The sequence below is a fragment of the Nipponia nippon genome, unplaced genomic scaffold (assembly GCF_047370975.1).
Source record: "Nipponia nippon isolate SJK-2023a ecotype South Korea unplaced genomic scaffold, ASM4737097v1 scaffold_1, whole genome shotgun sequence".
In the NCBI taxonomy this organism is placed as follows: Eukaryota; Metazoa; Chordata; class Aves; order Pelecaniformes; family Threskiornithidae; genus Nipponia; species Nipponia nippon.
The window spans coordinates 23,515,037-23,530,957 of record NW_028262290.1 but is presented as its reverse complement, the minus strand read 5'-3'; the positions used below and the strand labels follow the sequence as shown (position 1 = coordinate 23,530,957).

At 37.7% G+C, this 15,921-nt stretch overlaps 1 protein-coding gene across 7 annotated transcripts in view; it reads right to left on the bottom strand.

Moving 5' to 3' along the window:
• The window catches only part of ANKRD46 (ankyrin repeat domain 46), a 53,611-nt gene that overhangs the window by 35,201 nt on the left and 2,489 nt on the right, over positions 1 to 15,921 (bottom strand). For 6 of the 7 annotated variants that reach the window (XM_087748826.1, XM_087748821.1, XM_087748865.1 and 3 more), the window contains exons 2-3: positions 5,946 to 6,288; positions 4,479 to 4,637 (exon numbers count right to left, since the gene is read on the bottom strand). In XM_087748826.1, the coding sequence (XP_087604952.1) occupies positions 4,479 to 4,637; positions 5,946 to 6,256 (470 nt within the window). In that variant the 5' untranslated portion in view covers positions 6,257 to 6,288. Of the gene's footprint in view, positions 1 to 4,478; positions 4,638 to 5,945; positions 6,289 to 13,430; positions 15,291 to 15,921 lie in introns of those variants that run through there. The other variant, XM_087748856.1, reaches the window with a different exon arrangement.

Genomic DNA, 15,921 nt, shown 5'->3' with positions numbered 1-15,921 from the left:
GTGGATCAGGAAAAGACTCCCAACTCTAAACTTAATTTAGTTGAAAGGATGTTTTATTAACCTGTGAAAAGAGAATGATCTTCGTATCTGTACAACTGCACTGAGTTTGCAGGCTTGCCACCTAGAAGCCTTCAAAAGTCAGTACTCATAATTCCTACTAAATAAGGCTTAGTAAAACCTAATGAAGCATAAGCTAAAACCTCAAGGGGCACAGCTCTTGTTAATAAAACAAATTATGATTTAAAAATAAACTCTGATGAATAAAATGGAAATTTTACCCAATATAATTTAGATTCTGAACTCTGTAGTGATCTTTACTACTCTCCTGCATGTCTTTGTTACAGAGGCCTCTTCTCCAGCATAAAAATATCACAGAAAACAATAAATTTGGATAACAAGAAGTTCAGAAACTTTCTGATCTTCAAGACAAGTTGTCATCACTGTGTTTTCTGTCATATGGCGTTCGGCAACTGCTTTGATGTTTTAACGTTCCACTATCAATCCATCAGGCCCCCTTAAATTGTTAAGACTATAAATTAGGGACTGGAACTCTCACTTTTAAATGAGAAACAAATATAAAATTAGAATGAGGCAGTCATCTTGACAATGAATCACCTTCAGAAAAAATATAAGTTGTTTCAAATACTGCATGGCTTCTTGTATCATTCTCCCAATTTTGCTGATTTCATAATTGGTTTGTAACAGGAAACTTTCTCTGTTGCTGTATGAAAAACCTCACAAAGAATAGGAAAACTTTCTCATCACTTGATTTCACTTCTGTAAAATTTTAGCCATCTGCACAGTCCTACTACTTCTCACTTGAGTGCAATTACATACACAAGTGTTTACAGGATCAGGCTCTGACAAGCATGGAAAAGAAATGGTGAAACCAACTACGTACACAATGATGTCAATAGCAGAAGGTAAGCAGAGAAAACCCAATTTTTTTCCTCCCTTCTAATTGCTTTCAGTTACCATATTCCTAGATATCTCTTATAGCAATAATAAAATAAAACATTTCATGGAAAAGCAATTTCCAAGTCAAAACTGACTGTAGAAATGCTATTGTTCTTGGTGACAATAAAAAATTGACAAACGATTGTTATCAGAAAAAGGTCTCATTTATGAATCTCTCTTCTAAGATTACACCATGGGAAAACTTCACACTATTCATATGGTATTTTTTCTTAGGAAGTACAGCCACTGAAGAATAATTAGCCTGAACTCCCATAGCTTGCTGAGTATTCCAGCGTCACATGCCGAAGATTGCAGAAATTGCCTATTAAATAGCTTGTCTTTTTTGTTTTTTAAATATTTACCTTGCTGTAATGCTATTTTTGCTTGCCCACAGCTGCAGGATTTAGTCGTCTTCCTTGCTTATTATGATTTCCCAAGCAAAACAAAGGGTTTAATAAAAGACAGCCATTGGTGTAGAACAGAACTACTCACTCATTAAGTACTAAGTAGTTAATACGTAACCACAGAGAGGTTAAATAAAGGTGCAATGCAATTTAAGTGAAAAGATAACATCGTTGCTCATTAAATAGAAAAGCGTACATAGACAACACTTTTGCTATTTTATATTACAACCCAATTAAAATCAATGTTATTCAAGATATTTTTTCTTATTACGAATTACAGCTGCTTAAGAAATGGTAATGCAGCAATGCATCCTACAGAAGAGTTTGTGCCACACAGCCCAGACAGATGTTCTCTTCTGTTTCCAGCACAACGTGGAAGTTCACATTTGGATGCACTTGTGGGCACAGTCACAGGTCATGCTGGGCTGTGCAGATGGACAGATCGTCTGTGCTGAATGACGGACAGAGTGAGCTCTGCCTCCTGACAGCACGGTGCCACTCCTCACTGGGAGGAGTGCAAAGGAAGAAAAAATAAATTTGACTCGGGAACTTAGCTTTGGCCTCTGCTTCCAGAGCAGCAGCAACTGTATATAACAAGGAGCAGAAAACTTAAGGCAGAGACTGTTTTTAGAAAGAGCAACCATTATTTCTCCATAGGTTCATACATAATGTAAGAGAGTTGGGGAGGAGGGGGAGAGGACAGAAGACATTCATCTAAGTGTCTCTAAAATGTGAAAATAATACTAAGAGGGAGGAGTGAAACTGTGGAGGTCTGAAAAGCCAACCGTTACAAAGACATAATTTATTTACAAAGCAAACAGCACACAAGCTCACTTGCTTTTGCTGCTGTAGGCATCTGTTATTTGTTATTTTAAAAATAATGTATTTCAGACATTTTAAACACATTCACAAACAAGCTGGGTAGTGCACTGTTTATGTCTCTGTGCCTCTCCCCAAGGAGAGCTGCTGACTTCCTTGCCAAAGCAAACAATATAACATTTATGAAGGTCAAATAACAGAAAGGAAGCTATGTTCATTAAAGGGACGCTATCAAATCAAAAATTGGAATTTAAGTGGGGCTGAGCTGTTGGTCCAAAATGTTTAAACAAAAACAGCATAAATGCATTTCTGTGTGACAAGCAACGTTCAATAAAATTTAGTTAACTCAGAAAGGTAGCACGCACAAATTCTTGTAATTTATACCCATGTCATTTTGAGAATAACATTAAATTTTCTATTTCAGGGCTTAAAACAGTCTCACTGATGAGTGGGAAAGCGTAAGTTCTTATTCTGATGTATAAGAAAGAACTTCCAATCTGCTCACTGGGAGTATTTGGCATGTTTTCTGTAATTTTGTTGCTTTCACCTTTTCTGTTTACTCAACTTAGATAACAACTCCACCTACACAGTTTAATTTTCATGTACAGAACAGGCTGCGTACATTTTGACACAAACTGAACAACAATTATGTGACAAAACGCCCTGTCTTTTGTGATGTTATGTTCCAGCAGTCACAGTTCACAATCATTATTAGACAATATAAAAAATTACAAATTTGAATAAATTCAGCCTAAGAGCAAGTATTCCAAACAATGTCGATATCCTGTCTCCAATACAAATTCAAAACAAAACAGTACTGGAAAGATCTCTTGCATTATTAATCTCAGTCCCATGTTCTGTCATGTTTACTGGCAATTCAATGACTTCTGCAAGAGAATTAGCCCCCTTTGAAACTTGCAAGGGTTCTTGCCTCATCTAAATCCTAAAAGAAGGCTGTCTTGGAAGCTCATTGTAAAAAAACATTCCCAATTTTCAATCAAAAAAGTATTTGTTGTTTATCTGTATCCTTTGCCTCTTGTGCTATCATAAGCTTTTGTCTTAAACAGTTATTTTATGTTGTTCAGAACCAGTATTTCTTGTCAGCAACCACGCACCTCTCAGCCTTCACTCTGCCAGGCTAAAACAAGCCTCCTTTCGCAAGGAGACGCTCTGTTCCCTTGAGCGCTGAAGTAATGCTTCTCCACGCTTCTTAAAGGAAAAATCAAACTTTTTGAATGGGGCTAAACAGCACGATAAAACGTACCACACAGCAGAAGTCACCGTTGCTTTTCACAACAGCACTGACAGTTTTCTTTATGTAGTGGAAATATCTCTTTTTGCGCATTGCAGGACTTCATTGCCTTTGGTAAGGCAATGGTAAGTGGTAGCATCAACTCCTGGAACTGACTAATACATCAAGCCTTTTCTCCTATAACCTCATTTTCCACTGAGCAACTTCCATTTTACGGCATACAGCTGTAGGTAAATTAAGTTACATTTTGTGCTACTGAATCACAATTTATTCCTACTAATTTTCTCTCCCTTGTCAGTCCAGGTTTTTGTCTATGCCATCCCAATTTTCCTCTGCGTTGCCTATATCTCACTTCTTAGTATCACTAACATGCTACTACTTCCTATGCCAGAATCATTTATGAAAATTATAAGTAAGCACAGCCCCAGAACCAGGCCTTTAGGAATTCATTAGTAACTTCCCTCTAACCCAATACTTTCTCTGAAACTGTCAGCAGTTTTCCTGAAATCCTTAGTTCTCCTTTAACTATCTCTTTAGCCACCATTAAATTCTTATTTTATTCTCCATCTTTTCCAGGACTATTACCGAGAGAAGTTTCATATATGGCACCGTATCAAATCCTTTATTCAAGTTTAGATAGATGAAAAGTCTGCTATCCCTTCTTTGCATAGACAATCCATCTTATCGAAGGAATGTTAGGTTAGCCTGTGATACTGGCGTTTTGCATTTCACCCCATTTTCCCTTTGGCTTTGTGCTAAGTGGTAGAATATTTATTTTTGGGAGTCTGTAATGGAAAATGAGTAATTATTTTTAAAAATTTTCACCGTAAAAGGAAATTCTCAATAGAAAAAGTTCTTTTTTTTCTTACATTTGATCTGTTTAAAGAGAGTTTTCCAAAATTTAAAATTTTATTTTGATTTGGTCTGATAATACCAGGCCAAATTTGATATTATCTGTTTTGAGGAATAAACAATCAAGTCAATCACAAAAACATAAAAGCCATAAACATTATTTCTCCTTGTAATTACTTTTGTTTTGTAAATACCTTTCGCTTTCAGCAGTTTGCATTGTTTCCAGCTTCGAGTGAGCTCCTCTGTTAAATCCTTTCACCTCTTGCTCCTCTAAAGATTCCAGGAGTCTAATCACATCTTTATTCACACCCCTTCGTTTTGCAAGAACAAGCGGTGTTGCACCTTGGTGATTGCTAAAATAACCCCATAAAAGGACAAGAGAAGAAAAGAAACGTTTAATATAGAAATTTGTAACAAGACAACTCAGCATAACACTCTACAATTTAGTAAGTCCTCAGAACTATTTTCTGTCATGTCAGACAATAAGAAATTCCTGTCTATACAGGTTATAGCATAAGTGGCTATAGAAGAAAATCAGTATATTTAGGTTTGAAGTTGCACAACTCTTTTTTCCTCTAAATAAAATCAAAATTCCTAGTCTTCTAATCTAATTGGAATCTCTGGGTGTTATAACAAAAAATAAACAGTAGATTTATGGCAATGTTCAAGATTAAGCTTAATTTCAAGAAGGAATTGTGCAATCTGGCTCTTCATAGTTCCTTTTCCATGTGTGTATTAGGACATCAGGCAAAAATAAAATAAAATACAGATGGTCCCTCTGCTACTATTAAAATAATACTGAACAGGACCAGAGCTGCCTTCAGACTAGAGATTTTCACCAGAGTTGTTTGAAATGAGGAAAAAAAACCTCAACCGACAACCCATAAAGAATCTGGTCTGCCAATAACTAGTTTTGCTGAGTTGAAAACATTAATGAGGGACAGGTGAAAAAGGGACAGATTAAAAAACTCAAAGGTTTTGAAGTTACCACTCATTTTTGCATGCGTTGTGAATATGCAGAAAGTTCCACAAACAAAATAATTCAGTTACTGCAATGAAACAGCTAGTTATTTTGCAGCTTGAGAGCTTACATCTGAGCACTGGCATCTGACAGCTGCTGGAAGCCAGAAGGAAAGAATATACAATATTTAAAAGAAGGACTGAGTCACAGACTTTGAGGGAGGGGGAAAACACTGAAAGGAAGCATTGTTACCAAAGGAGTATGGGAAAGAACTGACACACACACATACTGTATTTTCTTTGTCTTATACAGTACAACAATTAAAACAATAGAACTGTGGTGGAGAAAATTCTTTTCAAGTAGTTAATGTGATTTTTTTCTTTGGTGCCAACCACCCACACCTGGCTGTCTGGCCAAACCAGGATAGCAATGTCATCAGTGAGGAAGAATTAGATACAGCAGCCCACACCAGCAGCTGCTATTTTTATTTGCTTTGCTTGTTGCACAGACTAGCAGAAGTGGCCTCTTACTGTTTTTCTGCCTTCTTGTTTTATGTTTTTATTAAAAGATATCTTTAAAAAGTTGAATTGCACCAAATACAGCATTTCAGCAATAGCAGATTTATATGCAAGGCTCTGGCAACAGAAGACCAATATATTATAAAATATGTGCTGTAAAAAAAAAAAAAAAAGTGACTTACCAAATATCAATTTTAAGTCCATTAGAAACTAGGAACTGGATGGTATCCACATGCCCACACAGGTGAAGGGCTGTGTTACCTTGGTAATCAGTGGCTAGTAGGTCAGCACCAAATTTATGCAACAGTTGACAGATGTCTACATTTCCTCTGGCTGCAGCGAGGTGAAGGCCAGTTCGGCCTCGGCTGTCACGAATATTTGGGTCGAAACCACTCTCTAACAGTCGTTTGGAATAGTTAAAATCTCCATCAATGCAAGCCTGCAGCAGCGGCACATTTGTCTGGGAAGAGTCATTTACAAAAACGTAGGACATTGTTCTGACTCTCTCTGGAGTAGGTGACTAACCTGCAAGTAAAAGTGGGAAGAAATGATGGTGAAACCAGGCAAATAAACACAATGCAAATATTCTGTAGGCTGCTCAGGCTCCCAAACAAGAACGCAAACCAGCTTATAAACCAACTCTGAAATCTTCGTGTCCTACATATTCACTTCATACGCTGCATTCCCTTCTGGTAGTATGGAAAGAGCTCCTTTTAGTATTACTCACACCTCTGGAAACAGCAGCAAAGCTTTGTTATTACAGAAAACTGATAAGATCAATGCCACAAATGCAAAACAGGCGATTAACTTTCACCTAGTAAGAGATCACATATACTAGTATTGATATTAAAGGGCAAAACACTGCAGGTCAGAACTGAAAGGGAGAAGAACCACCTTTCGTCAGACGGAAAACTATAAACAGTTCAGTTAACAGATACAGTGACTCTAACTGCAATTCTTACTAGCTATAAGCAAAGCTGCTCCAGTGGGATTTCCACCATCTGAATTTGAACTTTGATGCACAAAGTGCGGTCAGTTGCTGAAAATGCTTGATTACTAAATACTAATTCCTTCATTCTGCAAGAAATATATTTTTCAATACTCTTTGCAGAACATTATTTTTTTTGCAGAAGAATATTTTAAGGATGAGTCAAATAATGAGGCTATGATGACACTGTGTGCTTCTGGGACACAGAAAAGATGACTTGAAAACAATAAGGAAAAAAGAGAATGACTATGCAAGAGGATGGTAAAATGTGCATGAGGCAATGGTAAGAAGAAATGAAAACATTTAGGAGACTGGACAGCAAAGCTTTGCACTGCCTCAAAAAGGAGGCAAAAAAGAAAAAAAAAATCATATAAATCAGTAAAAATCCTTAGAAGAAACCTCAATACAGAGTTCAAGTGACAGGAAGGAAAAGTGATTTTGCTAGATAAGCTTTGAATGGAGACTGAACTGAAACTTCCCTTGAAACAGCATCTTTCACTTGCCCAGGGTTTGTATTTTGGGCCCATGATGTAGCAGTGTTCTGACCAACTATCTGAACCTCTTATTAAGACTGCTATATGCAGATTTAAATTTCCTCATCTATATAAGGTATCCTTCCACACCAGTGCACTCATTCAGCTGGGAGAATGGAAACATGGCCAGTAGCCAAAGAATTTGATTTAAAACCTCTCCTTTTTTTGAGAGTTTATAATGTCTATATAGCTCTTCCCCCATGTTTTAGATCAAATTCAAGATCAAAGTACCTACAGAAGTAATTTCAAAATGTTTACACACGGGTCTGATTAACAGCTGTAGCATTTGGGGCTGTTGAGGTTAATAAATCATATTTAAATTTCACTAGGTTGTATTTCCTATCTGGACAAATTCTGCTACATGTATCAACACTGTCTAGTTTCCCAGTGCAGGAATGCACAATTTTGTTTTTTCTTTCTGGGATGCAGAAAAGAAAAAGATAGGAATAACTTCTACATCCTGGTATCTGTATAAGGAATGATTTTAAGCAGAGTACATTCCCCTAGGCTGCAAGTATGTTTTTAAGCATGTGACAGTATATTACTGGCTCAAGCAGCCTTTTCCACAATCATCTCCAATAGCAAAAGGCGAGTTCACTGATGTACCATAAAACATTTCATGCAAGACTGGTGTCATTTAGGGCACTAACAGCTTTCTTATAACCCTACACAGAAAGAAAGGACAATGTACTTACTCGTATTTCCAATGAATATGTTACAAAACCCCTGAGTGTTGCACAGCTAGGATTCCCAGCTGACAGCAATTTCAATTTTCTTGCCCATTTCCCACCCAAATCATAAATGATGCGAGAATTCTTCTTCAACTCTGCTAGTCCAATCTTTGCTGAGAAAAATATCGGGCCCAGTTTCTGTACAATGTGATTGTGACCTTTACATTCTGCACTAAATCTTCCCCAAAGCAAGATCATAAATCATTTAAAAACCTCCAATTATCAGCCATAGTAACAGCATATCAACAGCACAAAACCCTACTTGTACTTGATAAAAAGATTGTGGTACTTGTAAAATAATATTTGAGTGTTTAAACCTGTTTAATAAAACAAGGCCTAACATAAATCAACAACAGAATATTATACTGGAAGAGACGTATGCTATTTGAGAAACAGTATGGCATGCTCTGTTAAATGTAAGCTAATGTTTAGATTTTCATACCAGATGTCTATATCTGGTGAAGCGTTACAGAATTCCCCGTCACTTCACATACAGCTCTGATGAAACATTAGCTAGTAATACCAGAAAAAAAACAGCACTGCCTTATCTTCTCAGGAAAGGAAACACAAAGATTAGCAGTTATCAGAAAGCGTAACTGGAAGTAATTCCAATTCAGAATTTATTATCACTAGAATCTTTCAGAATTGATTGCTAAAGTGTAGAAGACTAGAGTGAAACCTTAGTATTTCACAGTAAGAAAGAAAAAAAAACCCAACAAATCCTTCTTCCCAATGCTTGGAGATTGTGGACTAAGCAAATGCATTCACAAAAAAAAAAAAAAACCTGGACCATCTGGTTTGATTTATCATTGTGATTAAAAAGATTTTTTCTACAAACGCAATTCTATTTCACATATGGCTACCTAACCTATCCCAGATACGAGCTGCATACAAAGCTGAACTATACACCATCTTTAAAATGCCAGTCCCCAAATGATACGTTCTTGCCTCAAATTTAACCCAATTTAGCAAAATTTCCTGTCTAACAAAACTCGGAAAAAAATTACAATAGTTGACTTAATTAGATATTTTTGAATAAACAAACTGTGGTTACATTTCTGTCCACAGTACGTATCAAAAAGCTTATTGCTGCAATGAATATCTAATGCAGTGGATTTAGAAACAAAATTCCAAACCATTAGCTATTCTCTTTAAATTGCTTCTGAAAGGTGAATCAGATAACAACTCTGAATCTGCCTAAAAGCTGGTACACCCACCATTAAGCATTAATGTCACAGGCACAAATTAGGACAAACGGACTTGCATTAGTAACAAGACATAAAAGTATCGCAAAATGAGCATTCTGAATATCCCTATAGATTACTACTCCTGGAGTTAAATAAATCTAATTTGTTTCAGTAAATGACTGCTTCTAAAAATGCATCTCTATCTACTGAAAATGTATCTTTTAAATTTTACTTCTGTTTAAAAAAAAAGTTTTGCTGTTAAGAACTTCGTACTTTGATAGAAAATTACTTTTGTGAAAAAAAGTAAATTCAAAGACAACCTCCCAAGCAAGAAGGATTCTCATTAGAAAGACATAATATAAGAACACATTTTCCCTAAATTTATACAACATGGATATAGCCTGAGCACAGTGTACTTTTATTAATAATTTTAGACATGATGCTGTAAGCCTCTTCTTCAACGACACGTGGGCTAGTACAGGATAAGAAAATCTAACTGAACGGTTCCGTTTTCAGAAGGAATGCTTATATTATGTGATTCTGTAAGAATAATTTACTTTTATTTATTAGAAGTCAGTTGTCTCTCACTGTACTGCGTACAATGGTAACTCAGTGTCACACGCTGATCTGTTGTATCACACCTTCACACCTGCAGAAGCCAGGAGTGAGCTTGAATAATTCAAACCACAGAGCTAGGTGCAAGTTCTGTCACTTCTTAAACTAGTCCTAAATTTGCACTAACCATGGACAGTTTAATTTTACAGTAAACATATGCTGCTGTCTCTGCCTTCTCAGTAAGTTCAATGGCTACCAAACAGCGCTAGAAAAAGGAGAGAATGGCTAGATTGTGAGACAGAATCACTAATGGGACTGGTCTCTCCACTACAAAAATATTAATGAACCCAACAAGTTGTAATAAATCACCCAGTCACTGCTACATAGGATACACCAGTTCTGCAAAACTACAATATTTCCAAGAACATTCAGGAAAACTGAAGTAACTGTCCCTATTTTAAAGCATCATGTCGGAACAACGGAACAATATCGGATTGCTCAGTACTTGAGAAGATTGCTCAGTACCGGAACCTAAGCATCAGTAAGACTACTACGAGAGAAACTGCCACCACCGAGAAATGGAAACTAAAACAAAACCAAGAAAAAGAAACATCCCCCACCCCGTGCGAGCAAAACGTGCAACATGCGTTACTTGTAAAAATCTACATTTGCCAACTCGCTCGTGGCAAACAGCTTCCTCTTTCTGTAACACACTTTGAGAGTACTTCAGTGGCAGTGGCTTGCAGAGCTCCTCCTCTTCACTCTTTAAATGAATGAAAAACATTCCAGTATTTTGCTTAAACTGTAAGCCCATGATCTCTGAAGGCAAAGCTTCCTGGTCAAATGGGACCGTTCCCTTAAAAACACTACGTGAACACAAGCTCTCTTGGAATATACACGATAAATTTTTTAAAAAGGTGTAATTTAATAATTAAAAAAACACAAACCCACATTATCTTCCTCGTCTATCCTCTGAACACTGATCAGATGTTGAAATGTAAACCCAACAATATTATTCTTTTTCCCTTTCTAGGTAGCCCGAGGGAGAAATTCCTTGATAAGTTTTCATGCGCACTTATATTAATATCTAAGTCATTTAACTGAATAAATGTTATATTTAGTAAAAAATCATGATCAATTGTCACTTCCGTTTAGGAAAGAACCCCATGATCTACATCAAGTTCCACTGAGAGCTCTGTATCCTCTGTTAAAAACCTTTATCTATTCAGTCCAACTGGAACAGAGTTTTATTGCTTCACTAATATGGATCTGCTGCTAAAAGCAGCATCTCGGATTCAGTACAGCATGATGTCTCTTTTACACACAGCTGTATTTTGCACCGTTCTCCCTTCCTAACTTTAGTTATTTGTTCAACAGTTCGTGGATTCAAGGTATCACAGCAGGTTCATAAGACCTGCCTCTCCTTTCACGCCTCTAGCCAGACACATGGGTAAATGGTAATACAAGAACATTATTTATGCTGTTTGTTTTCAGTCATTCCCATTCCCTTCTGCAGACATGAGACATACAGGTATATTCTCTTGACGTCAGGACCGTCCTCTAAGTAGAAACTTTGGTGTACTGCATATACATAGTGCTTTGCACGTACAGGCTACAAAGTACTTTATGAAAAACTCAGAATAATTATAATAATTATAATTATCAGCAGACAATGGCATTGAGAAATGGGGAGCTTTGCTCATCATTGTACAGTGTATCAACATTACAAGATAAAAAATAACCAAGATTTCAAATGCCAATCTGAGGTTGCAGAATGCTTCCCCAGATTATATAGTACATGCATTGTGTATTAATGTACACAAAATAAGGGAACGATAGGAAAGAGATCATTCTTTTAAAACAAACAAACTCCTTTATTGACAAGCACATTCACGAACATTTTATCCTTACTACACTTAACTGGTAATTTAGTTGCATTACATGTTTCAGTGCACTTAACTTCTATCAAATATACATTTAAGTGTTTCCGAACCTTGCTCGTGTTTCATCTTCTGCAAAAGAACTATTTAGGAAGAAAGGCAATTTACAGATTTCTTCAAATCAGCTCTAACTTTAATTCCCCACAGCTGGCTCAGGTAAATCAGTAAATAACTACAGTACTTCCCTGATCATTGTGGTTAGTTTGAATACATCTGCTTTTATAGAAAGTTATTGAATCACTTACATCAGTCATAACCATCAACCTCGTCATAAACCTTTATTCAAATTCCTTCTTTGTTTCTGGTGGGAACATGTAGGGTGCTCATGTATGTTGGTCAAGAAAATACTAAAGGTCATCGCATATTGTTTTGTTGGTGGTTTATTTGTTTAGTTTTTAACAGACTAGAGAGAATTCGTTCCACTCCTAATGAAGTGTTTGTGTTTAAGTTTGCTGCAGACCTTGAAGCAGTCTTCTGGAAAAGAAGACCAGAGTAACTGAGCACCAAGGGATGGTTCACAGGCGGCGGAGGCGGGTACAGCCCCGGCACCTGGATGAGCACTGCCACCACGCGGACTGACAAATTCCCGTCCGACTGAAGCCGGTGGTGCAGTGGGGAACCCTGCCCTCACTCACACAGACCGCTTTTTCTACATTTTGTGGTGTTCTCTAAGTTCCTGAGAAGGAAATGATGGAAGGCCTGAAAAAAAGATTTTATAAAACTGGGGAAAAAAGAATGCTGCAATCCAAACTGCTATTCCCTCGTGGTATAAAGAGCAATCTCGTTTAAGCTGCGATCCTGTGTTAGTGAAATGAGGACGTCAGTACATGGCTTGAGTTCTGAAGACAAAGGTATTTCCTTCAAAAAAGTACACATTTATGCCTGTTTCTTAAAAAAACCTGAAAACTAAAACCAAACCACCCCCCTGTCCCAAAAAGTCCAGTCCTTACCTACACAAACAAAAAGTCTGAGATAACAAGTTTACTAAAATGGGAAAAACTTTCCGTGTCCAGCAGGAATCATCAGAAGTCAGAGCTTAGTCAGCTTTATTCCAGCAATAAAGCAAACTAAGAATCAAGAACCTGTCACTAAACCGCTTATTATTATACAGTCCATATTTCCTTACTTTATTTCTTATAATGTATACAGTAGCTTATATGCTCTTAGTCATACATAACTTTGATGACATGGCCTTAGTAATGTATGCAACATCAAATCCAGTTTAATGGCTAGTGAAAAGAAGCAGGTCCCTTTAAAAAGCAGAGGTCTCCTAAATTTGCAAGTCATGTATATATAACTGTATGTTTGACTTCACCTTTAAAATAAAATATTGCTCTGCTTGTTCATTAGAGTTTATTATTTTATATCAACAAATAATACCAATGATAAGACGACTAACGCTGTCAGATACACAACTGTTACTATGACTGCTGGATACGGATATTTCTGCTCAGAATTTTCATGTTCACACAGCAAATCATTAAACCAGTTTATCAAAGCCGAATAGTTAACTGATATATTTACCTCTTTCAAATATTCTATATTTCTATCAATACAGCATTACTTTAAATACTTAATCATATCATGTTGGATCACATTATGCGACATGGTAAGATGAAACGGTAAAACTATGAAGGTTGTATTTCTAATTTATATATCTCTCTCTCTCCTATTTTTCATTAATAGTTACTTCACCATGCTTAGGCTCAAAAAATTTCTCCATGTAGACAAACCTGTAGTATTGGTATCTGCCCAACACTGTGTCTTAAGGGACTGAAGGAGGTAAATTAGCAGTCTACAGGTTCCAAGAACAACTGGCAAGTCTGACAAGAATCGGGGAGACCACCCTTAAGCTCCTGCTCTGCACAGAGGCTGGAATTGACCAAAAATGTAATGGAAAATGGCTGGAAAAACGTGAAATGGATTTGAAGCTGTAATTATGGAACCTGAGGGTGAGGCAGCTCAATTTATGTTTACCAGTTGCATCAATGGATCCTGCTGAGCCTAGAAACAAAAGATATCAATCACTTATACAGGGAAAACTTTCGCCTTTAGATAACTCAGTAAATGCTAGTAACTTGTCTGCAGAAGACTTGATAGTCAACATGAAAGCCGGTGTCCAGACAACAAACAGCAATACCACACAGGGTGTTTGAGGTGAACCATGGATTAACACAGTGGCATGACGAGATTCTTTGGTTTGTTCTTCACTTGTTTCCCAGTAATATTTACTATCTGATTTATCTTCTTGACTGCTGCTGAGCATTGTGGTTACATTTTCATGGAACCATTCATCATAACTACAAAATACTGCTCATTACTGGGAGCCCAGTATTTCATATGGGAAGTTAGGATTCTTTTTACACTATCTGAATCACTCTACCTACACGGAATTCATTACGTTACATTATCCAGTTACTCAGTCTTACTGGGCCCTTCTGCAGCTTTTCATAGTTGACCTTATCTTTACTACCCATGTCATCAGCAAGCACCGTCACCTTGTTGCTCACTGCCTTTTCTAGGCTGTTCATGGAAATATTAACAGTTCAGAATCCAGAACCGAACCCTGTAGAACAAACTCTTCCACTGAAAAGACTGATTACAAGTTCACAAAAAATGGCTGTCCTAGATCAGATTGATCCAGCTCGCCCAGCACCCTGCTTTCAACAGTGGCAATTAGAGATCCCTCTTCGGAAGAACGCATGAGCTCAGCTGCTTTCTGCAGCCCATTCCCCAAACACACCCTAGCAGCCACTACTGTTACACGGGGGACCTCCCTGACTAGTCCTTTTAGCAGCCCCTCAACAGACTTCTTGTCCAGGAGTTTTTCTAATCCCTTCCTGAACCTGCCCACTCTATCTGCCTCCACAGCTCCCTCTGTCACCCACACTGAAGTCCTTCCCTATATCCATCTGAAACCGCCCTGCCACCAGCCCCAGCAAGCAACCCCCATTCTAGTGTCGCAAGACTGGATGAATAACTCTCACCTTATCCACTGCCTTCATTTCATAAGCCATCTCCTCTCTAATGCGAGCAATCCTGGCTTTCCAGTCTTTCCTCATAAGGAAGCTGATCCCCTTGGCCCGTTTGGCTGCCCATCTCTAAACTGCTGTTTCTAAACTTCAGATGCAGAGACCAGAACCACGCACGCTACCCTAGATGTGGTGCACCAAGCTGGAGCAGCAAAACGGTGCCCTCTGTCTTCTTCTCAGTAGCCTCCCTGAGAACAGTCACCACTTTCCTGGCTTTCTGGCTGCCACGGCACACTGAGCCGAGGTTCTCAGGGAACGGTCAATGGTGACTCCAAGAGCTTTTTCTTGAGTGGTGGCTGCCAGTTGTGAGTAAACATGGTTTAGATTATTCTACCCAAGACATCATCTCACCTTTGTGTATGCCGAAGCTCATGTGCCAGCTTTCTGCCCCCTTCCTTTTTCTGACAATTTATTTCTGCCCTCTTTTTAATCTTTCAACTCAACTGTTTCTGCATGTAAGAAATCTCTTTTATGCTATAAGCACCCGGTCTCTTCAAAAGCCTCTACTAGGGTACTTTTTTTTTTTTTCTTCCTGAAAATCCAAGTAGACTGTATAAATCACATCACCTGCATCTACAATCCCACTCAGTAAACTTTAGTAAAAGCTGACGAGCCTTAGATGTAGCAAACCTCTAAAAAGGTATCCAAACTCAGGCAGAACCACTCCCTAACATACTAACACACAGCAAGGAGACAGCTTTTGTGCTTCTCTGCACAAAAGACGTCGAGGTGAAGAAAGACAAGCATTCTACACCATCTATGGGAAACCCATACACCAGAAGCCTTCCCTGAAACATGCTGCTGCCCTTTTTCTGTCACCATCCATTATGCTGATCTGACACCATAAGTCTTGGGCATGCTGGAGAATATGACCCCATCAATGAACACGAAAAGATTTATTCCTTTAAGTTTGTTATAAAATTCAGCTGAGGTAGCTGCATTATGCAGATGCGAGAAATTTGCTGAGTGACAAAACTGGTGTTTAAGCAGCTCTGTTCCACTTAGTCAATTGAAAGTTTATCGATAGAGTAAAAGAAAAAAATGTCACTTGGAAAAGCGGTGTTGACACATCAACTAAAGCTAGAATCTAAGTTCTGTAAGTATAGGTATGGCTTCAGGGAGGTACTGCGTGAGATAAAACTTTTTTCCACATATTTAGTAAGTATCGTCTTTAAATAGTAAAACAAACCAC